This window comes from Pelophylax lessonae, assembly GCF_965119305.1.
Source record: "Pelophylax lessonae genome assembly, chromosome: 1".
NCBI classification, from domain to species: domain Eukaryota; kingdom Metazoa; phylum Chordata; class Amphibia; order Anura; family Ranidae; genus Pelophylax; species Pelophylax lessonae.
This window is the reverse complement of record NC_138768.1, coordinates 628,128,451-628,148,650: the sequence shown is the minus strand read 5'-3', so window position 1 is coordinate 628,148,650 and position 20,200 is coordinate 628,128,451. Positions and strand designations below refer to the sequence as shown.

The window sequence follows — 20,200 nt, the reverse complement described above, 5'->3', positions numbered from 1 at the left end:
AGTTAGTATCCATTCCTGATTATATATTGAAATATTTATACCACAAGAAAACCTTTGCGGTTATAGCAGGCCAACTGTAACAGTATGTGGATCGTTAGCTTTTGACTGAACAAGATGTGGAAGTAGCTACCTCAAAAGGCTTTTTTATAGCTGCATTTAATATTACGAGTAATTTTTAGCCAGTTGTGAACATTATGGGGATTATTCACTAAAACAGGAGAGTGCAAAATCTGGTGGAGCTGTGCATGGTAGCCAATCAGCTTCTAATTTCAGCTTGTTCAATTAAGCTTTGATGAAAAAACCTGGAAGCTGATTGGTTTCTATGCAGAGCTACACCCGATTTTGCACTCTTCATTTTTAGCAAATCAACCCCTTTGTGTACTACATAGACACAAAAGAAACTTCATGGAAGAACACAGAGCTTATATAGTACATCCTGTCTTTCTTCCCCACTTCTGCTTCCCCCTTCGTAATTGCTGGAGAAAAAATATATATATATATTTTTTGTTTTTTTAAATAAAATTTGTATCTCCTTATTAACCCTTAGTTTCTCATACCTAACCCTAAATGCAGATTTCTTCCCTTTCTCCACTTTACTATTTCCCAGATTTTTTTCTGTATTTCTGTTTTGCTAACCATTAATATTTAAACTTTTTTTCATTTGTATTTTTCTTTTTCTTTAATTTTTTGAATGGTATATTTAGCAAAAAATGCAACATCGACAAAAAACTATTTTTGTAATTGTATAAACAACTTTGCAATACTTTGTACCAGAATCATAATTTTAGTGTCACATTGATTGGGACAAACAATAACTTTTTTTTAGCGAACACTGATAGCTTCTAAAGGGAAACCTGTGTGTCTTACTTTATTTCTGAGGATTTTTTGAATTCTGTATATATAGTGTCTATATATAGCGCGGTGTTGACTATGCATTTTTATTTTTAGTCTGTAGGTAAAAATTTTTGAAAATAAAACAATATTTTTTGTTCACCTTTAACAAAATCCACAGAATTATTTTCCCTTTAACTTGCGTAGCTAAGAATCAACCTATTATATTTGACGCATCATCCATACTTATTAAATTATCTTATTAAGCCCTTTATGTAGCTTGGTACTGCTTAGTAAACTTGACAAAATATGTCTAGGTTGATGGATGATCCTGAGGTTATATTTCTAAGAGGAATGCACAGTAAATGAACTGTAACATGTTGCATTTTTTAACTACCCCAGGATTAAAGAGGTTGTAAACTCGTATAAATTTTTTTTTTTTTTTTTACACCCTGCAAAAGAAAGACATAATGAGCTAGTATGCATCGCATATTAGCTCATTATGCAATACTTACCTCAGAACGAGCCCCCGCCGTGCCGCTCACTCACCTCTATGACGGGCGACATGTCTAGTCGCCCGTCTTCCGGGATCGCGGCATCCGGCCATCTGATTGGCCGGAGCCGCGGTGACGTCACTCCCGCGCACGCGCGCGGGAGCCGACAGTCACGGCACGGGGCTCTGAAGGAACGGCACGATCAGCCGTTCCTTCAGAGCGCATGCGCCAGTGACGTCACTGGCGACATGTAAGGTAAATATCTCCTAAACGGTACATGTTTAGGAGATATTTACAGTACCTATAGGTAAGCCTTATCATAGGCTTGCCTATAGGTACAAGTTGTAGAGGAGGGTTTACTTCCTCTTTAATGCTGTTTGCTTATATACAATCAAAAAGCAGTGTTCTGTAGAATAGCTTCATGTGGCCAAATATATCAAGGTAAATAAAAAAAAACTTGCCCAAAATTATTGGAGATGAAATGACATGATATTAGTCTTATAGACTGCACATATATGTAAAATATCTAGTTAGCAAAGAAGATTAAATAACAACTCAAACATGATTTCTGAATTTTTGAGGACGTTTGTAAGATTGGATCCCCTGCAGTGTCTTTCTTACTGTCCTTATATTGCCTATAGGGAATCAATTACAGAATTCTCCCTCTTAAGTGATTATTTTTAGTAATATACGGAGAACACCTAGGCTGGAGACAACAAGTATTCTACCTGTCAGGGATCCTGACAGCAGCCATCAGGTGGCCCAAAACTTGACAGGCTCCATTCAAAGTGGAGGAAGCCCTTCTTGGCAATAGTTCTTTACAGTTGAACTCATTTACGTTGGTATGGTAATTGATGGATATTATTGTCAGTTTCTCTTCTACATGAGTTGTCACATATTTATATCAGACTGTCTGTGATACTGTTTGATCTTTAATTTTAGTTTTTATGTGGCTTTTCAGAATGACTATCGGAAGCTGTCTATGCAATGCAAGGACTTTGTAGTTGGTGTCCTTGACTTGTGTCGGGACTCTGAAGAAGTGGAGGCAATCCTAAATGGAGATGTGGATGCAGAGCCTGTGGACTCTCACAGACCGTCACTGAGCCGAGTTAAGCTGGCTATAAAATATGAAGTCAAGAAGGTACGTGTACATTTTTAAAATATTATCATTCAGTCAGTCCAACCAACATAAAGTATTTGATTCTGAAGTAAATAATGATTCTGAAAGCATTTAGTTACTAATAGACACATAATATATCTAGTTAATGTGTCTTTCAAAAGTGTTTACCAATTTTTTTACTAAAAATATACAGTATATACTTTCAAATGCAACTTGGTCTCTAGTAACATAAAGAACTTGAACATCCAAAGGATGGTGTATTATGAGCGTTGAGTACTTGAGTGGATAATTCTTGCCAGTGTTCCTGATCTTCGAGACTCATCTACAGCTTTATTAAGGGTATTTAACTCATTTAGGGCAATAGGATTGAATTTACTAGGACAAATAACACCTTTGATAGAATAGCTAGAATGAAAAAAGAAAACAAAGGGAAAAAATAGCTACCACTATAAATATAAATACATTAGGCTAATAGCTAGTTTTTATTTTGCATTATCCATACTCTACAACTCTAGCAGAAACCAAGTTTTTTTTTTTTTTTTCAATAGAGAGCTTTATTGAAAATAATTAAACAAACATAAGCTTCATAAGTTTTAAACCCACTTATACCTACAACCTCAACCAACCCACAGAGCTTGTCCCTGTGACTTTAGTTGAAACCTTTTATCATTGCCATTGGGAGACTGACAAGTTGCAAAATAAATTTGCAATGTTACAAGAGAGCAGCCCCATTTCACGTGGCTGCCATGTTATAAAAGAGTGTGAGATACATGTCACAAGAGACACCCCTGTTTGAAAATGCTACACAAGACCGACACTGATCGCATGTTCCAAATTACCTTGAGCATGAAGCATACTTCCCTGGGTGCTCTGCATGCAAAACAGATATAGGCCAAAACAAACATATTGCCACTGCCCCATCTATAACTGGCCTTTGCAGCAAGGGGCACTGGAAGGGCAATGTATGTCAAACAGAATCAAGGTGGGGGCAGTGGTCATTTGTTTGTATTGGTAATATATTGGTCAGGGAACGCACTGACACCTTTGCTGCCATAGTGCTATGTGCTGGGTGTTCAGTGTGCCCCTGCGACTTTACGTAGGGATGGGCTCCCTTCAGCTCACCTGCCCTCTGCCTATCCATTAAAATGCATTTGATTCCACTGTGGAGACTCTTAGATGTTAGAGTTAGGGACTACAAAAAATGGGATGCCTTGATGGGGCCTGTAGCTTACGCATGTATTTGCAAATGTGTGCAGACTAAACCCTGTTTTTAAGGCATACTGTTAGGTCAATTCTGTTGGTCGCAGGCTGGTCGGTAAGTTGAGCTTGGAAATGTCTTTGGTTCTGTTTGAGATAGAAGCCAAATCCTGATTCCGAACTGCAGTGAACCACAGTCAAGCTACATTCCAACTATCCTGACTTGCTCAACATGACTACTTCTCAAAATTGTGGGTAATCTGCCAGTACTTAGTTACTAAAGGACAACACTGTGTAAGGTCCTGACCAATTGCCTTCTTTGCATAAGGTATCTGCAAGTAAAACAAGAATTATAGAGTTGGGGGACAGTTTATTTAAAAAGGAACTGTCTGTTAACCACTTAAGGACCAGGCCTATTTCTGACACTTGTTGTTTACAAGTTAAAAATCTTTTTTTTTTTTTTTTTGCTTTAAAATTACTTAGAACCCCCAAACATTATAAATTTTTTTTAGCAGAGACCCTAGAGAATAAAATGGAGATTGTTGAAATATTTTTTATCACACCGTATTTGCGCAATTGCAATTTTTTTGGAAAAAATTCACTTTTCTGAACTCTGAACTAAAAAATAAGAAAACAGTAAATTTAGCTACATTTTTTCTATAATGTGAAAGATTATGTTACGCAGAGTAAATAAATACCCAACATGTCATGCTTCATAATTGTGCATGCTCGTGGAATGGCGACAAACATTGGAACTTAAAAATCCCCATAGGCGACACTTAAGTGGTAACAATTTCTACAGGTTACCACTTAAGAGTTACAGAGGAGGTCTAGGGCTCAAATTATTGCTCTCACTCTAACAATCGCGGCAATACCTCACATGTGTGGTTTTATTACCGTTTACATATGTGGGCGAGACTTGCGTATGCGTTCCCTTCTGCGCACGAGCTAACGGGGACAGGGCGCTTTAATTTTTTTTTCTATTTATTTTATTTCTTATTTTTTATTTTTACACAGTTTAAAAAAAAAATTGATAATTTTTTTTCCTATTACAAGGAATATAAACATCCCTTGTAATAGAAATAAGCATGACAGGACCTCTTTATTGTGAGATTTGGGGTCAAAAAGACCCCAGACCTCACAACTACACTAAAAAAGAAAAAAAAAATTGCTGAAAAAAAATTGGCTCTTTAAATTGGTTGCTAGGAGACTACATTTGACATCGCTCTGGTCCTCCAAGACCATAGAGTCGAGTGGGGGCCATCTTGCCCTCACTCAACTTCCTGTCTGTGAGGAACAGGGACTGGATCGTTTTCCCCGCTGCCGGTGGGTCCGGTAAGCGGGGAAAACGACCGGGACGCGGCGGAAGGGTGATCCCGTGGCGAATCCGCTGCTGGGAACACAGATATCTGAAAGAGGACTGCCCACCGTTTCAAAAAATACCGGGTTTATGACAGTTATCTGCTGCAATAAAGGGCCAGGTAAGTGGTTAATAACCCCCATCTCCTAGTTGTACAGTGTAAACATGTATTTCTGGCTGGCCAAACTCGTCAAGTTCCCTCCAAGTAAATAAGCAGCTTTTAATACAAGATCTTGGAGCCAAAAGATCTTTTTCATTTGTCACTGACAGCTCTAATGCCTAAAAATTAGGTGGGTGGATATCCATGTGTTGTACAGTGTTAAATATTAAGTTAGAGATGAGTGTTGAGGTAAAGTTTTAAGAGTTGAGTTTAGTGTAAAAAAATGATGGTGATGTTGTAGTAGTATAGCTAAAGCTTGTTTGGCTGTACTTCTCTTGTCGATCACAGGAGTGCAGTTCGTGCTGAAGCCCGCTGTCGGCTGATGCACACAGCCAGTACAGGCTGAGGAAAGATTGCAATTGCCCACAACCCTGGACTGGCACTTGTCTCAGCCTCTCAGCAAGCCGCAAAGGGCCTGAGCCAGCTACTGCCACCCCTTCCACTGCACAGTGCTCCAGTGAGTGCAGGGTGCAGAACAGAAAGCCGGTGACTGACAGTGACTAGCTCTCTGCTCATAGAGCACTGAGAACTGAGTAATCAGCGGTCTTTGATCACTTGGTTCTCAGTCTTAGACTTAGCAGGAGACAGATGCAGCATCCACCTAGGTACTGTTAGTATAATTCTTGAAAAAAAAATGTCGTACTTCTCTTTTAGCTAATGAATTGTGTTTTTTCAATTCCATTAAAGTGTTATTAGTTACATTTCCAGGTCAAGTGCTAGGCTAAAGTTAGTGGAAGGGTTAAGTGCCACGGTTTTCTTTCTTACTATGTTGAAAGCCCTACAATATACTGGAGCCAAAAACGAGTTTGTAATGTGCCCTAGGACAGAATTTTCAGCTGATCATGGTTAAAGGTTTCATGGCTTTTCTAACTTTGTACGTCAGAGCTGAAATGTTTATATGGAAAGTTCCCCCCTCTTGTCATCAAATAGAGCAATTCTTAAAGTGATACTAAAGCTTTTATTTTTAAATTAAAATAATAAACCTGTTATACTTACCTGCTCTGTACAATGGTATTGCATAGAGCAGCCCCGATCCTCCTCTTCTCAGGTCCCCCACTGGTGCTCCTGGCTCCACCTCTTCAGTGAGCCCCCCATAGAAAGCCGCTTTCTATAGGGACACTCATGCGGGCTAGCTCCTGAGTGCCCTGTCTGCATCTATAGACACAGACAGAGCAGCTCAGCCCTGCCCTCCAGCTCCCTTGTGACAGAATTTGATTGACAGCAGCGGGTGGCCATCGCTCCTGCTGCTATCAATCTGTTCAGTGAGAAGAGAGAGAGTGGGGAAAGCTGCTGCTCTCGTGCACATCGTTGGATCAAGTTTGGGCTCCGGTAAGTATAAGGGCGCTGGGGGGGGGGGATCCTCTGGCACAGAAGGTTTCCGCTTTAATGCATAAAATACATTAAGTTAAAAAAATCTTCAGCCTTTACAACCATTTTAAGGAACTGAGTAGATTTACAGCAATTCCTTGTATTGTTCTATTAGAACCTTAAGGGCTTTGTACAGTCTATATGTTTATCCCATATTTATTACGTTAGGTACGTGCATTGAATTTCAAATCCAAATCTAATACATCGATTTTTTTTTAAGCCTTTAAAAACAAGGAAGCATATGATAAAGGACTGATATTTTCCTTGTTTCCATCCAAAAACAATTGTGCAAGAGGTTCGTTTGAGGTTTTATAATGTAATTTGTTATTTGGAACAATTAGATTGTCGATGTTCAGGCTTCTGCACTCATGAGCCATATTCTTCAAAGTAAAATCAGGAAACATTTTAGCACTTTTCAGAAAATGTTACACTTACGGGAATGATTCAAGTAAGACCATGTTATTTCTAAGAAGGCTAAAAATGTAAAAGGTAATCATTGCAGATGACCAAGTACAGTAAATTTCCTTGTTAAACAATATTAATTTTGAGATACTTATTTTTTTATTTTGTGTACTATTAAATGAGTGCTGCCGTATTTCTTATATTATGTAGCAGGAGAACAAATCCACTCTTTTAACCCATTCACACACAGACACAGAGGAAGGGAACCTCAGCAGCATACCTTGTTGGGCGCATCACCGCCCCACGGTAACTAGAATACTCTCTCTTACCTGTGGTGACATTTGCAGGAGGCTTCCTGGTTTAACTGGTACCTTATACCAATGGATCCTGCATTGCCCCTTTCACACAAGTTTTGTCTCCAGAAGATCTAGAGGTTACAGGAACAAAGAGTTCACACCAGAAATGGCATTTATCAGTTTACTGAATCAATGGAAGTAAAGAAATTTGCATACTTTAGCAAACCCATGAAGGTGGCAGCACACAACTTGCAGTTACAAACAATTCTGTGTGGAAAGTAAAAAAGAGATGAGAGGCTCATACCTACAAGAGGGGTGTCCCAGATTCCAGCATCCAGCAGGGGGATGTTAGTAGTCCCATAATATAAAGTCTGTACAAATAAATGAAAAAGAGAGCACACAACCGCCCTAGCATAATACCACTTTATTGAAAGATACAAGCAACTTGATGAAATGCAACTTACATCGGGGTGCAAAATTCAAGCATAGAAAATCGTAGTGTACCATCGATATCCCTCTCCTGGAGCGCCGCCATCTCCCGCCGACAGCCTACACCTTCGACACCTCCAACCCCAGACAATCACTTCCGGATTCTCCACAGGGCTTGTGTGCTGGAGTGGAAAGGGGGCTTTCGGAAAAAAAACACGAGAGGAGGAGGAGAGAGGAAGAGAATCGGAAGAACGATGCCTATGTGTGGTAGCTATGACAATGCGTTTCAGAGGCGTGACCTCCTTCTTCAGGTCACCTTCAGGTCCGGTTCTATCCCTCTCTCCTCCTCCGTCCGTGTTTTCCGAAAGGCCCCTTCACTTCATTGAGTGCAGCGCCGACTGATCCGGGGCACAGGCCCACTCCAGCACACAAGCCCTGTGGTTCACGGAGGAGAATCCGGAAGTGATTGTCTGGGGTTGGAGGTGTCGGAGGTGTAGGCTGTCAGCGGGAGATGGCGGCGATCAAAGAGAGGGATATCGATGGCACACTACGATTTTATATGCTTGAATTGTACTCCCCAATATGAGTTGTATTTCATCAAGTTGCTTGTATCTTTCAATAAAGCGGTATTATGCTAGGGTGGTCGTGCGATCTCTTTTTCATTTATTTGTACAGATTTTTTGTTCACCGCCCAGTGGAGTTGCAAAGTGAGCTGCAACGTCCTGACATTTGGAAGCCATGTTCTAAAAGGACCATCAACCTGTTGTATGGTGAATTTTGGATCAGTGCATGTACTGGTGACTTTTATCTGTTTTTTGAACCGTAATACAAAGTCACCTAACTTCCTCCTGCTTTCCTCCTAAGAGGACGCTACCTGATAAAGACTTCCTGCCACATGTTATTCCATCCTCCACTGTCCTCCAAAGGGAAAACAAGTATTCACTTTCCTTGTGAGAACTAACCAACAAAGCTCTCTGCCATTCTAATTTATTCTTACCTAGGTTAAACTTCTCCTAGCAAGGATAGGGCTGACACTTAAACCTACAAACTTCTGACTACATTATGGCTATTGGAACATCCAGTGGCTTAAGGGGGAATTACAATGAATTGCCTCTGTGCCCTACCCTGCATTGCCAAAATTTTTGTTCCTGTATTGTTAACCTTATTTTATTTGTGTACCAGCTGTTTCCATTGCAGAAATGATGGAGGGGTGGAAGACAATAATTTCTGGACCATCAGTTTGCATGCTAAAAAGAGCAAACGTATTACTAATATAGCAAGATTCTCAGCCGTTTTGCAGGATATGGGTCCCCCTGGGTTACCGCTAGCAACAACAGCACATTAAAACATGTTCTCCAAGTGTGAGCACTGAGACAATGACCAGTCCAGTATCTTTGGGTTTTTGTATTTATTTTGTAACATGGATAGGAGAAGGGATGAGTGGGATACTTCTTTGGCTCAACTATGCACAACTTGGTGGAGACACTTGAAAAATGCAGATTTGCGCTGACTTGATGCTGGATGCCGGTCAACGCCGGTTAACGCTGGTTAATGTTGGCCTGATGTCTGTTAACGTTGAACTGACTTGTGACTGCTTTTCTGAATAAAGAAGTCCTCTTTAAGCTCCCTTAAGCACTCCTTGCTGAGGTAGCTATTTGTATACACTGCTGCACTGGTGAACACTTTAGGGCCCACACCAGCGCCCCCTTTCTCTCACTTCTCTTCAGGGTTTAGACACAGGCACCCCCTTTCTCTAAACCTCTCTACTGGTTAGCTGGCTCCCGGATCCCTTTGACCTTCTGGAGTGGCCCCCTATCCTAGACAGACCCCTGGACAGTTTTGAGTACTCACAACACTGTTTTTCCTGGAAACTTCTGCCCAGCAGCTCCACTCGGTCCACAGCACTCTGGATCCCTTCCTGCAGCCCAGCTCAACCTCCGGTCCTCTAGGCCAACCGCCCAGGGCATACTTGCTTTCTCTGACAGGAGGAGTGACAGTCGTCAGCCTCCTCCTGGGACTCTGCTTCCCACCAAAATGCTCTGTCATATACTCCCTTCAGACTCTGATCCCAGGGTGCAATGCGGTAACCTCCGCCCACTGAGACAGATATAAGCCTGGGTGCACTATTGGCCAGGTTTCCTCCACTGTCCAATAAGAGCCCTCATTGGATACAGTGGGGAGACTCAACAGACCACACCTAGAACCACATGACAGCCTAACTGAATGATCAGCCCCCCCCCCCCCCCCCGATAAACAGACAGGGCCAAAAAATATATACTTTTCCAAGCACCTACCTAGGAGGGTGCTACACTAATAATTTAGGTGTCTGCGGTAACAAACCTTGAGAAAGACATATACTGTTAATTATCATGAAAAATAGATTATCAATATCTAAATGATTAAGGGCATCTTCAGAGCATATGAATTAGAGTGGTAGAATCACCCATAGGACAGTTAGTGAATGTTACCCCACCTACAATTTTTGCAGAATTATTTTTGATTGTTGATCTGTTTGCTTGTATAAATCTATAGAGCCAAATGTATACTTCATCGTCTCCTAGGCCTGCCACTTTGTGACATACCCCTTTTACCCCTGTCAACAGAGTAGCCTTAGTTTCACACTAACAAAGTCAAATGTCTTAGCTACACAAGGAATGTCTGGGGCAAAGAGGTTGAATGAGACAATTTGTCCTTTCTGTGTTAGCTAACCCAGTGTTTCTCAACTCCGGTCCTCAGGGCACTCTAACAGGCCAGACTTGCAAGAAAACTGAAATAAATCACAGGTGATATCATTTGCTGCTCAGTAATTGCAATATTCTAGTCTGCATCTCCCCCCAAGGTAATACTTAAAACCTGGCCTGTTGGTGTGTCCTGATGACCAGAGTTGAGAAACACTGAGCTAACCTACAACTGATGACAAGAAGAATAGAGTCAAGTGTCAACCTAGTTTTTTAGAAATCTGGATCTAGGTATATGGTGCCACAGTGGGTTATTCATATACATAGTATAATATTCCAATGACAAAATTGCTCAGTTTTTGAAGACAGTAAGTGGACCCAAGAAGCTGACAGGGCGACATTCTGGACCCCTTATTATACAAAAGAATGTATGGATGACTGTGCACCACCCCAGCAGCCCTGTCATCTAGGCCACAGGCTATGTTGGTTATGCAGAAATCCAGGCCTCTAGTTTGATAACAATATAGAGATTAGTACATGGTAAATGCACACAGGCGTTCAATGGGTGTGCTATGCAACAGCAGTACATAGATGAACATAATATGTAGGGTGGTATATAAGGTCAGCAGAAGAAAGAGCCCTAGACAGCTTTTAGAGTTTCTAGTCATTTATTTTCCTACTGATAGTTGGTTGTCTTTTGGCAGCAATCAGCAAAGCGTTAGCATTATCTTAAGTATTTACATGGTAAGGTAAACTTGTTCTTCCAAAAATGCAAGCTAATATACAATTTAGCTCTATCTAGCGTGTGCATCAGATAAGAAGTGAAAATAGTGTCCTCTCCAATAATAACATTGATAAGGAAATTTTTTTCTGATCACCATATGTCCTAAGAAATATATTTTATAGACAAAACTTGTATATACAAGCACAAAAAGGTCTTTGTTGCAATTCTATTTGTGTCTTTTACCACACACAAATGGAGTCAGAAAGGCATCATCATGTTTCTATGTTAGTTGTTTGTTCTTTTAGGTAATAATAACCAGTGCTCATGTAGAAAACCGTTTTAAACCAAAATAATATTATCTAATATTCATGACCCCTTCATAATGCATCTGTATAATTAAAATAAATGAGAAACACACCCCAGCAGCTGGAAAAACCCATTTCCCTTGGACAGGTGAAACCAATGTGATATACAATACCTGCACTACATACACAATCTTAAATTATGTTTAAAAAGGCAAATAATATTATAAATCAATTGTGTCACAAAGATAAAAAAACTGTGATAAAACAATATAAATCCAAAATGTGATTATCATTTTTATCCAACAATAGTCCACATGTGCAATCTTATGCAAACAAGCCCAATTCAAACGTGTACACATCCAAGTGAGGTATGATCTTACCACCACTAATTCACCATTGTGCAATAAATGCCATTATAGATTAACTCTCACCAGCTATTAAGACCCTTAGATGATATTGAGTCATATAAGGTAGGATGTAATGCACCACAAGATGCGGTCTACATCCTCCTAATAAAGTTCCTGTGACGTAACACGTTGAGGAAGTAACATCGGACTCTGGGCGGAAACCAGAAGTGTGGTATTGGCCATGTTTGTTTGTACCATCATTCTCTGTGACACAGTGATTGTATTTTACAGTATCTCACAAAAGTGAGTGCACCCCTCACATTTTTGTAAATATTTTATATCTTTTCATGTGACAACACTGAAGAAATTACACTTGGGTCATGTATGGCAGGCTGTAATACCACAAGGTGTCTCTCTTCTTCTCCGAGGTCCACTCCATGCTTCCACCAATTGACTGCTTAGCTCCATTTGATCACACAAGGACGCATAAACCAACACCATAAAGTAGAAAATTTAAAAAAGAAAACATCACTTTATTCAGCTAAAATTGTGATTACATTAGTTACAATATCTCACAAAAAATAAGTACACCCTCATATTTTTGTAAATATTTTATTATATCTTTTCATGTGACAACACTGAAGAAATGACACTTTGCTACAATGTAAAGTAGTGAGTGTACAGATTTATAACAGTGTAAATTTGCTGTCCCCGCAAAATAACTCAACACACAGCCATTAATGTCTAAACCACTGGCAACAAAAGTGAGTACACCCCTAAATGAAAATGTCCAAATTGGGCCCAAAGTGTCAATATTTTGTGTGGCCACCATTATTTTCCAGTACTGCCTTAACCCTCTTGGGCATGGAGTTCACCAGAGCTTCACAGGTTGCCACTGGAGTCCTCTTTTACTCCTCCATGACAACATCACAGGGCTGGTGGATATTAGAGACCTTGCGCTCCTCCACCTTCTGTTTGAGGATGCCCCACAGATGCTCAATAGGGTTTAGGTCTGGAGACATGCTTGGCCAGTCCATCACCTTTACCCTCAGCTTCTTTAGCAAGGCAGTGGTCATCTTGGAGGTGTGTTTGGGGTCATTATCATGTTAGAATACTGCTATGTGGCCCAGTCTCTGAAGGGAGGGGATCATGCTCTGCTTCAGTTCATCACACTACATGTTGGCATTCATGGTTCCCTCAATGACCTGTAGCTCCCCAGTTCCGGCAGCACTCATGCAGCCCCAGACCAAGACATTCCCACCACCATGCCTGACTGTAGACAAGACACACTTGTCTTTATACTCCTCACCTGGTTGCCGCCACACACGCTTGACACCATCTGAACCAAATAAGTTTATCTTGGTCTCATCAGACCACAGAACATGGGTCCAGGAATCCATGTCCTTAGTCTGCTTGTCCTCAGCAAACTGTTTGTGGGCTTTCTTGTGCATCATCTTTAGACGAGGCTTCCTTCTGGGACAACAGCCATGCAGACCAATTTGATGCAGTGTGCGTTATGGTCTGAGCACTGACAGGCTGACCCCCCCACCCCTTCAACCTCTGCAGCAATGCTGGCAGCACTCATACATCTATTGCCCAACCTCTGGATATTATGCTTCACGTGCCCTCATCTTCTTTGGTCGACCATGGCAAGGCTTGTTCTGAGTGGAACCTGTCCTGTTAAACCGCTGTATGATCTTGGCCACCATGTCGCAGATCAGCTTCAGGGTCTTGGCAATCTTCTTATAGCCTAGGCCATCTTTATATAGAGCAGAAATTCTTTTTTTCAGATCCTCAGAGAGGTCTTTGCCATGAGGAGCCATGTTGAGTCACATGACACTGGGGAGAAAAATTGAGCTAATTGGGCCCAACTTGGACATTTTCACTTAGGGGTGTACTCACTTTTGTTGCCAGCGGTTTAGACATTAATGGCTGTGTGTTGGATTATTTTGAGGTTACAGCAAATTTACACTGTTATACAAGCTGTACACTCACTACTTTACATTGTAGCAAAGTGTCATTTCTTCAGTGTTGTCACATGAAAAAATATAATAAAATATTTACAAAAATATGAGGGGTGTACTTATTTTTTGTGAGATACTGTAACTAATGTAGTCACAATTTTAGCTGAATAAAGTGATGTTTTATTTTTTTAATTTTCTACTTTATGGTGTTAATTTATGCGTCCTTGTATGTGATCAAATGGAGCTAAGCAGTCAATTGGTGGAAGCATGGAGTGGACCTCGGAGAAGAAGAGAGACACCTTGTGGTATTACATCCTGCCATTCATGACCCAATGTCATCTAAAGCCCCCCTCAACCCCCCCCCCCCCCCCACCTCCACCAGAACACAGCGATCAGCAACCGCACTCATCTTCTGATCGGAAGCTATTTTTCCAGCATGCTCATGAGACCAGCTTCTGTCAGACGAAGAGCTGAACAAACGAGTCAAAAGTCATCCAGTTCCTGCTGAACCAACCATTTTCGGATGATGTTCCACACATGTGTACCCAGCATCAGGGTCTTAATAGCCAGTGAGAGTTAATCTGTAATGAGGTTATTGCACGGTGTTGAATTAGTAGTGAGAAGATCATATCTCACTTTGATGTAAACACTTTTGGATTGGACTTGTTTGCACAAGATTGCGTATGCAAACTATTGTTGGATTCACATGATATCATCATTGTAGAACTATTTTGTATTATCGCTGGTTATATTATCTTTGTGACACAATTGATTTATAATATTATTTGCCTTTTTACACATGATTTAGGATTGTGTATGTAGTGCTGGTATTGTATATCACATTAGTTGTTAGTTCTATACCTTATCTCACTAACCTTTACAGCATAATAGTAAATCTATTCAAATTGGACAGTAGCTGATTGCATTTTTTATTTAAAGTGTATGCCAAGCCTAAAACTTTTTTCTAGTTTTGGAAAACGTGGAGAAGGATTAAAACCCCTGTGGGTTTTATTGTTATTTGGGTCTCAGAGAGAATCGTACCCTCCCGTCTTGTCCCGCTGACAACTGTTAACACACTCTGTACTGTAAGTAAGGAAACAGTTTGGGCTGGATATACACTTTAACCACTTTAAGACTAAGCCTATTTTTGACACTTTTTGTTTACAAGTTAAAATCAGTATTTTTTGCTAGAAAACTACTTAGAACCCCCAAAAATTATATATATTTTTTTAGCAAAGACTCTGGAGAATAAAATGGCGGTCATTGGAAAATTTTTTGTCACATGGTATTGGCGCAGCGGTCTTTCAAACGCCATTTTTTTGGAAAAATTACAAAAAATCACATTTCACTGCATAAAAAAAAAACTGAAACAGTAAAGTTAGCCTGTTTTTTGTATATTGTGAAGGATAATGTCACGCCGAGTAAATAGATACCCAACATGTTACAGTTTAAAATTGCGCACACCCGCGGAATGGCGACACGCTACAGTCAATAAAAATCTCTATAGGTGACACTTTAAAAATTTTTAACTGTTACCAGTGTTAATTTCGTCGACTAAAACCGACTAAAACGTTTTCGTCGACTAACACAATTCAGATGACTAAAATACGACTAAAACTAAAATGGCATTTTAGTCTTAAGACTAAAATACGACTAAAACTAAAATGGCATTTTAGTCAAAAGACTATAACTAAAACTAAATCGAAATTTGCTGCCAAAAATTAACACTGGTGCATGCTCAAAGCATAAATAATAACATATTAGATTTTTCACTCCAGGACCAGCAGTAGTATATAATGAGTTTGGAAATTGTAGAGAAATGCTTAAATAATGCATTACAAATTACAATTGAACTACACCCATTCGATTATAGATGACTAAAATGAGTTTTAGTCGACTAAAATGTAGGGCGTTTTAGTCGACTAAAATATACTGGAGTTTTAGTCGACTAAATACGACTAAAACTAAAACACTTGCAGAAGACTAAAATGGGACTAAAACTAAAATGCCATTTTAGTCCTAAGACTAAGACTAAAACTAAATTGAAATTTGCTGCCAAAATTAACACTGACGGTTACCAGTTTAGACTTAGAGTGTAGCTCTTTCTTTTAATTATTGCTCATGCTCTGGTGATCACGGCAATACCTCACATGTGTGGTTTGAACAGCGATTTCATTTGCGGCGCAACTTCAGTATACGTTTTCTTTCGTGCGCGAGCTCACGGCGACGGGGGCGGCTAAATTTTTTTTTTTCCCCTATTATTTTCTTTTATTTTTTTAATTTTAACACAGGTTTTTAAAAAAAATCTGATCACTTTTATTGCTGTCACAAGCAATGTAAACATCCCTTGTGACAGCAATATGCAGTGACAGGTACTCTTTATGAAGGGATTGAGGGTCTAAAAGACCCTAGATCCCTCCACTACACTTCCATGTATTCAAAATGGCGAAAACTGCATTTTTGAATACACTCACTTTTTGAAACTGCCGCCTTTAGCAGCCGAGTAACCCGGATGTGACATCATCGACCCCCGCCTCCGGGTTAAGTCATCGGAGACCCGATCGAAGCCGCATCCAGCTTAGATCGGGACTCCGTCCAGTTGGTGGACACGCCGGCTGGTTGCTCAGGTCCCCAGTGGGACGGGAGACCTGGGCAGAGTGCAGAAGGCGGCGGGAGGGGGGATCTCCTGAGCCGCATCGGTCATTACCACCGGAAAGCCGACCGCTGGCTCTAAAAAACGATACCGGGATGATGCCTCTAGCTAGAGGCACTATCCCGGTACAACCACTTAAAGTCAGCTGACGTAGGCCTAAGTCAGTTTGCGTTAAGTGGTTAAGCACACTAGGCCGTCATGAGGGGGAGGAGCCTATCGGCACGCACGTAGGACGGAGGGGGAGAGGGCTATCTCCTGCTGAATGGAGGCATCAGGGATTCTGACCGCTCCCAACCCACCTCCGGCCAGACTCTGGACGCCTAAGCTCCCGGGGATGAGCGCGGGCGCTGCGAGCGGCGAACCCTGCTGACCCCCCCCCCCACCCTCCCTGACGTCGCCCTCCACAGTCTGTAGCTACGATCTCGTGTAGCACCAACACTCGGAGGAACCCCGCACGCTTACAGCACACGGAGTCGGCGCTGGAGAGCCCTGTCTCCTGCACGGGAACGCAGGTGAGCAGCCATAGCGGTGACAGGAGAGACCTCCTTGCTAACCGCCAGTGCGGGGGGCCGGACACGGTCGGTAAACGTTACTAGGCGAACAGGTCCCGAGGGAGCGGACCCCAAGAGAGCGGCCAGGTCCATCTGAGCCAATCCATCTGGAGATGCTGATGTCCTGACGCCTGAGGGCTGGAAGCTAAGGAGACAAGAGAGCACACAGTCTAAAGACGAACGGGAAAAAGGAAAAAAACTTTTAAAAAAGGGACAGTCTACAAAACCGTGAGTCACAGAGGAGTAATCCCTCTTTCTATATCATACCTACTGTCATTTTACTGTTTATTAGAAGGACCTTTAAAGACTTCCTAGAGACATACAACAAAGCAGTATGGTAAAATATCAACGTCAGCACACCTGAGACTGATTCAGCTGCTCCCTGTTTAAACCAGCAACCTCTTATGAAGTGTTTCTTATTGGATTAATAACCACAACAGTCTTTCAATACCCCAAACCAGCTTACGTTTTATTCTATACGGTTCCTCAGTAACCGTATACAGAGACTCATAAGAAGATCACAGGTATAAATAAGGACCTTGGGGCTATATATAAAATATTTAAAATGATTAACACTTTCTCTGTGAAATAATACCTGACATTACTCAAACACCTTGCTATGACATACAGCCTGAGTTTCTCCCCCGCTCTATTGTTTTTTCTCTCTCCCACTTCCCAAACATTTAAGGTCGAGATTCACCCGAGCCTGTATAAGAATCTGAGCAGGGAGGTGGGAGGCTGGAAGTACCCCATGCCTCATACCTTTTATAGCCGCCTGTGAACATTGATTCAAAATAGAGGCTACCCGGCTTGTCTGTGTCTCCCTCTGGCTTGAGGGTAGACAAAATCTTTTCTGATTATCAATACGGCATACCTAATTCTGGAGCACCATCATAGGAGGTTGCGAGACTTTATATAGGAACCGCGGAACAACTCTTTACATAATGAGGGGTAAATCCACAAGAGGAGGAGCCATTGCAAAATCACCAAGGGTATCCTCAAGCCCTAACACAATAAGGAAATTTATGACACAAGAAAATGCCATAGAAAAAACATCCCAGGGAAAACAACAAGGAACAGACAAGAGGAAAGCAGAGAAAAATCCAAAAGCTGAAGTAGCTAAATCACCAATTAGTCCAGCAAATTCTGAATTAAGCATAAGGATTGAAAATGACGAGGAAGAAGAGGAAGAGCGGGGTGAAACAAAAGAGCACGCCCCCACAAAAGGTGAAATGCGAGAAATGTTCGCAGGATTGGAAAAATCTTTAAAAATCGAATTGGTTAAAATCCAAACCGACTTAGGACGGGTCCAGACGGACCTGGGACACGCCCTGGGACGAGTAGAAGAACTAGAAAAAAAACAAGAGGACCAAAGAAAAATAATACAGGGGATGAGAAAGGAAATAAATGAGACCAAGAAAAAAGCCAGAGATCTAGCTTACAAACTAGAGGATCAAGAGAACAGAGCTAGACGAAAAAATTTGAGGATCCGAGGCTTAAAAGATACAACACAGGAAGAAAATTTAGAAGAAAAACTTCAAAAAATCCTAAACCCAGTATTAGGCAGAAAGGAAGAAGACCAATTGCTGATCGACAGAGCACATCGCATAAGAAAACCGATAGGAGCCCCAGCAGAATCACCTAGAGACGTGATAATCAGGTTTCAAAATTATACAGATAAAGCACAAATTTGGGAAAACCTAAAGAAGAACAAATCATTATTAAATGCAGTAAATACAGAAAACGACAAGATACAGATATTTACAGATCTGGCACCGGAAACACTGAGGAGAAGAAGAATTTTAAAACCCCTGACAGAAGAGATGCAAAAACAAGGAATCAGATATAATTGGGGGTTTCCAGCCAGTTTAATAGGAAAAAGAGATGGGCGATCAGCAAAACTCATCTTTCCAGAGGAAACTCAAGAATTTTGCAAAAAACTGGATATACAGGAACCAAACCTGCCTGGATGGTATGAAGGTGACAGGGAAGACGAATTAGGAAGAAACTCACAGACGGAAGAACAGCAATGGACATTAGCCAGAAAAAACAAAAGATAAAATACGCGGAACACTGCCCAAATAATGCAAATCGGGAGGGGGTGTGGTTTTTTTTTTTTTTTTTTTTTTTTTTTTTTTTTCTCTCCCCTCCTGCTTTGCGGGGAGTGGCCTTTCTTACAGATGCGAACTGTGTGGGGGGACTGGGGGAGGGGGGGTCGGGGGAGTGGGGGGAGGAGGGAGGGAGGGGAAGGGAGGTAAGCTATACAAAGGAAGCAGGATAGCCCCCCCCCAAAGCCGGAACGTCCTTCCAACCGAGGAGGGAGGTACATCGTGCTAACCCATTAGAGCACCACCCCAAAGGAATGGGTATCAGGGAGAATGACCCAAAGAAACAACTAAATACCCTAAGATCAAAAATGGATCAGAAAAACATCAACATGAGACGGAAGGGGATGGAGGCGGGGGGGAGGGGAGGGGGGGGGGAGAGGGTGGGAGAGGGGGGGAAGGGTAGGGATAGGGAAACTCTCCATTGCCAAAAAAGAAAAGAAATTTTGAAAGCCTGCCAGACTAACAGCATTGGTAGTATGCTGTTAGTGGAATTTAAATTGATCCGGTGCCCCCCTGTTCGTGGAGGAACTGGATCAAGTAGAAGGAAAAAAAAATGAAAGATGAACAACTAAAAATAATAACGTACAATGTAAGAGGATTAAACTCCCATACAAAAAGGTATAAGATATTGGAAGAGTTGAGGAGAGAAGCAGTAAATATTGCTTTTCTACAGGAAACGCATATCTCTCTTCACTCGAATTTAAAACTTTTTTCTAAACACTTTCCTAAATGGTATTACGGAGACTCACCAATAGAACGTGCAAGAGGAGTAGCAATAGGAATAGCTGGAAATACAGAATTCTCCTTAGAAGAAATGAAAATAGACCCGAACGGTCGATACATTTTCCTTAAGGGACAAATAAGGGGGATGGAGCTGACATTGGCCAATATTTATAACCCAAATAAAAAACCAAGTGAATATCTGGGGAGAATCCTGTATGATCTAGAGAGCTTTAAAAAAGGCTACCTGATAATGGCAGGAGATATAAATTTTTGTTTAGATCCAAATGTCGATAGTACATCGGGAGTAAGGACGTTAGGAGACCAAAAACTGAGGAAAATAAGGGTAAAGTTACATCAGAGCCAATTAGTAGATGCATGGAGGGTTCAACATCCAAAAAAAAGAGACTATACTTACTACTCCTCAATACACTCGATGTACTCAAGACTGGATTACTTTTTTATTGACCACCGCCTGTTGGAATTTGTAGAA

The 20,200-nt window shown here is 41.2% G+C and overlaps 1 protein-coding gene across 2 annotated transcripts in view; it reads left to right on the top strand.

The window, feature by feature from the left end:
- Positions 1-20,200, top strand: part of TRPC3 (transient receptor potential cation channel subfamily C member 3) — a 288,110-nt gene that overhangs the window by 149,332 nt on the left and 118,578 nt on the right. For both annotated transcript variants that reach the window (XM_082247949.1, XM_082247950.1), the window contains exon 3: positions 2,287-2,466. In XM_082247949.1, the coding sequence (XP_082104075.1) occupies positions 2,287-2,466 (180 nt within the window). The remainder of the gene's footprint in view (positions 1-2,286; positions 2,467-20,200) is intronic.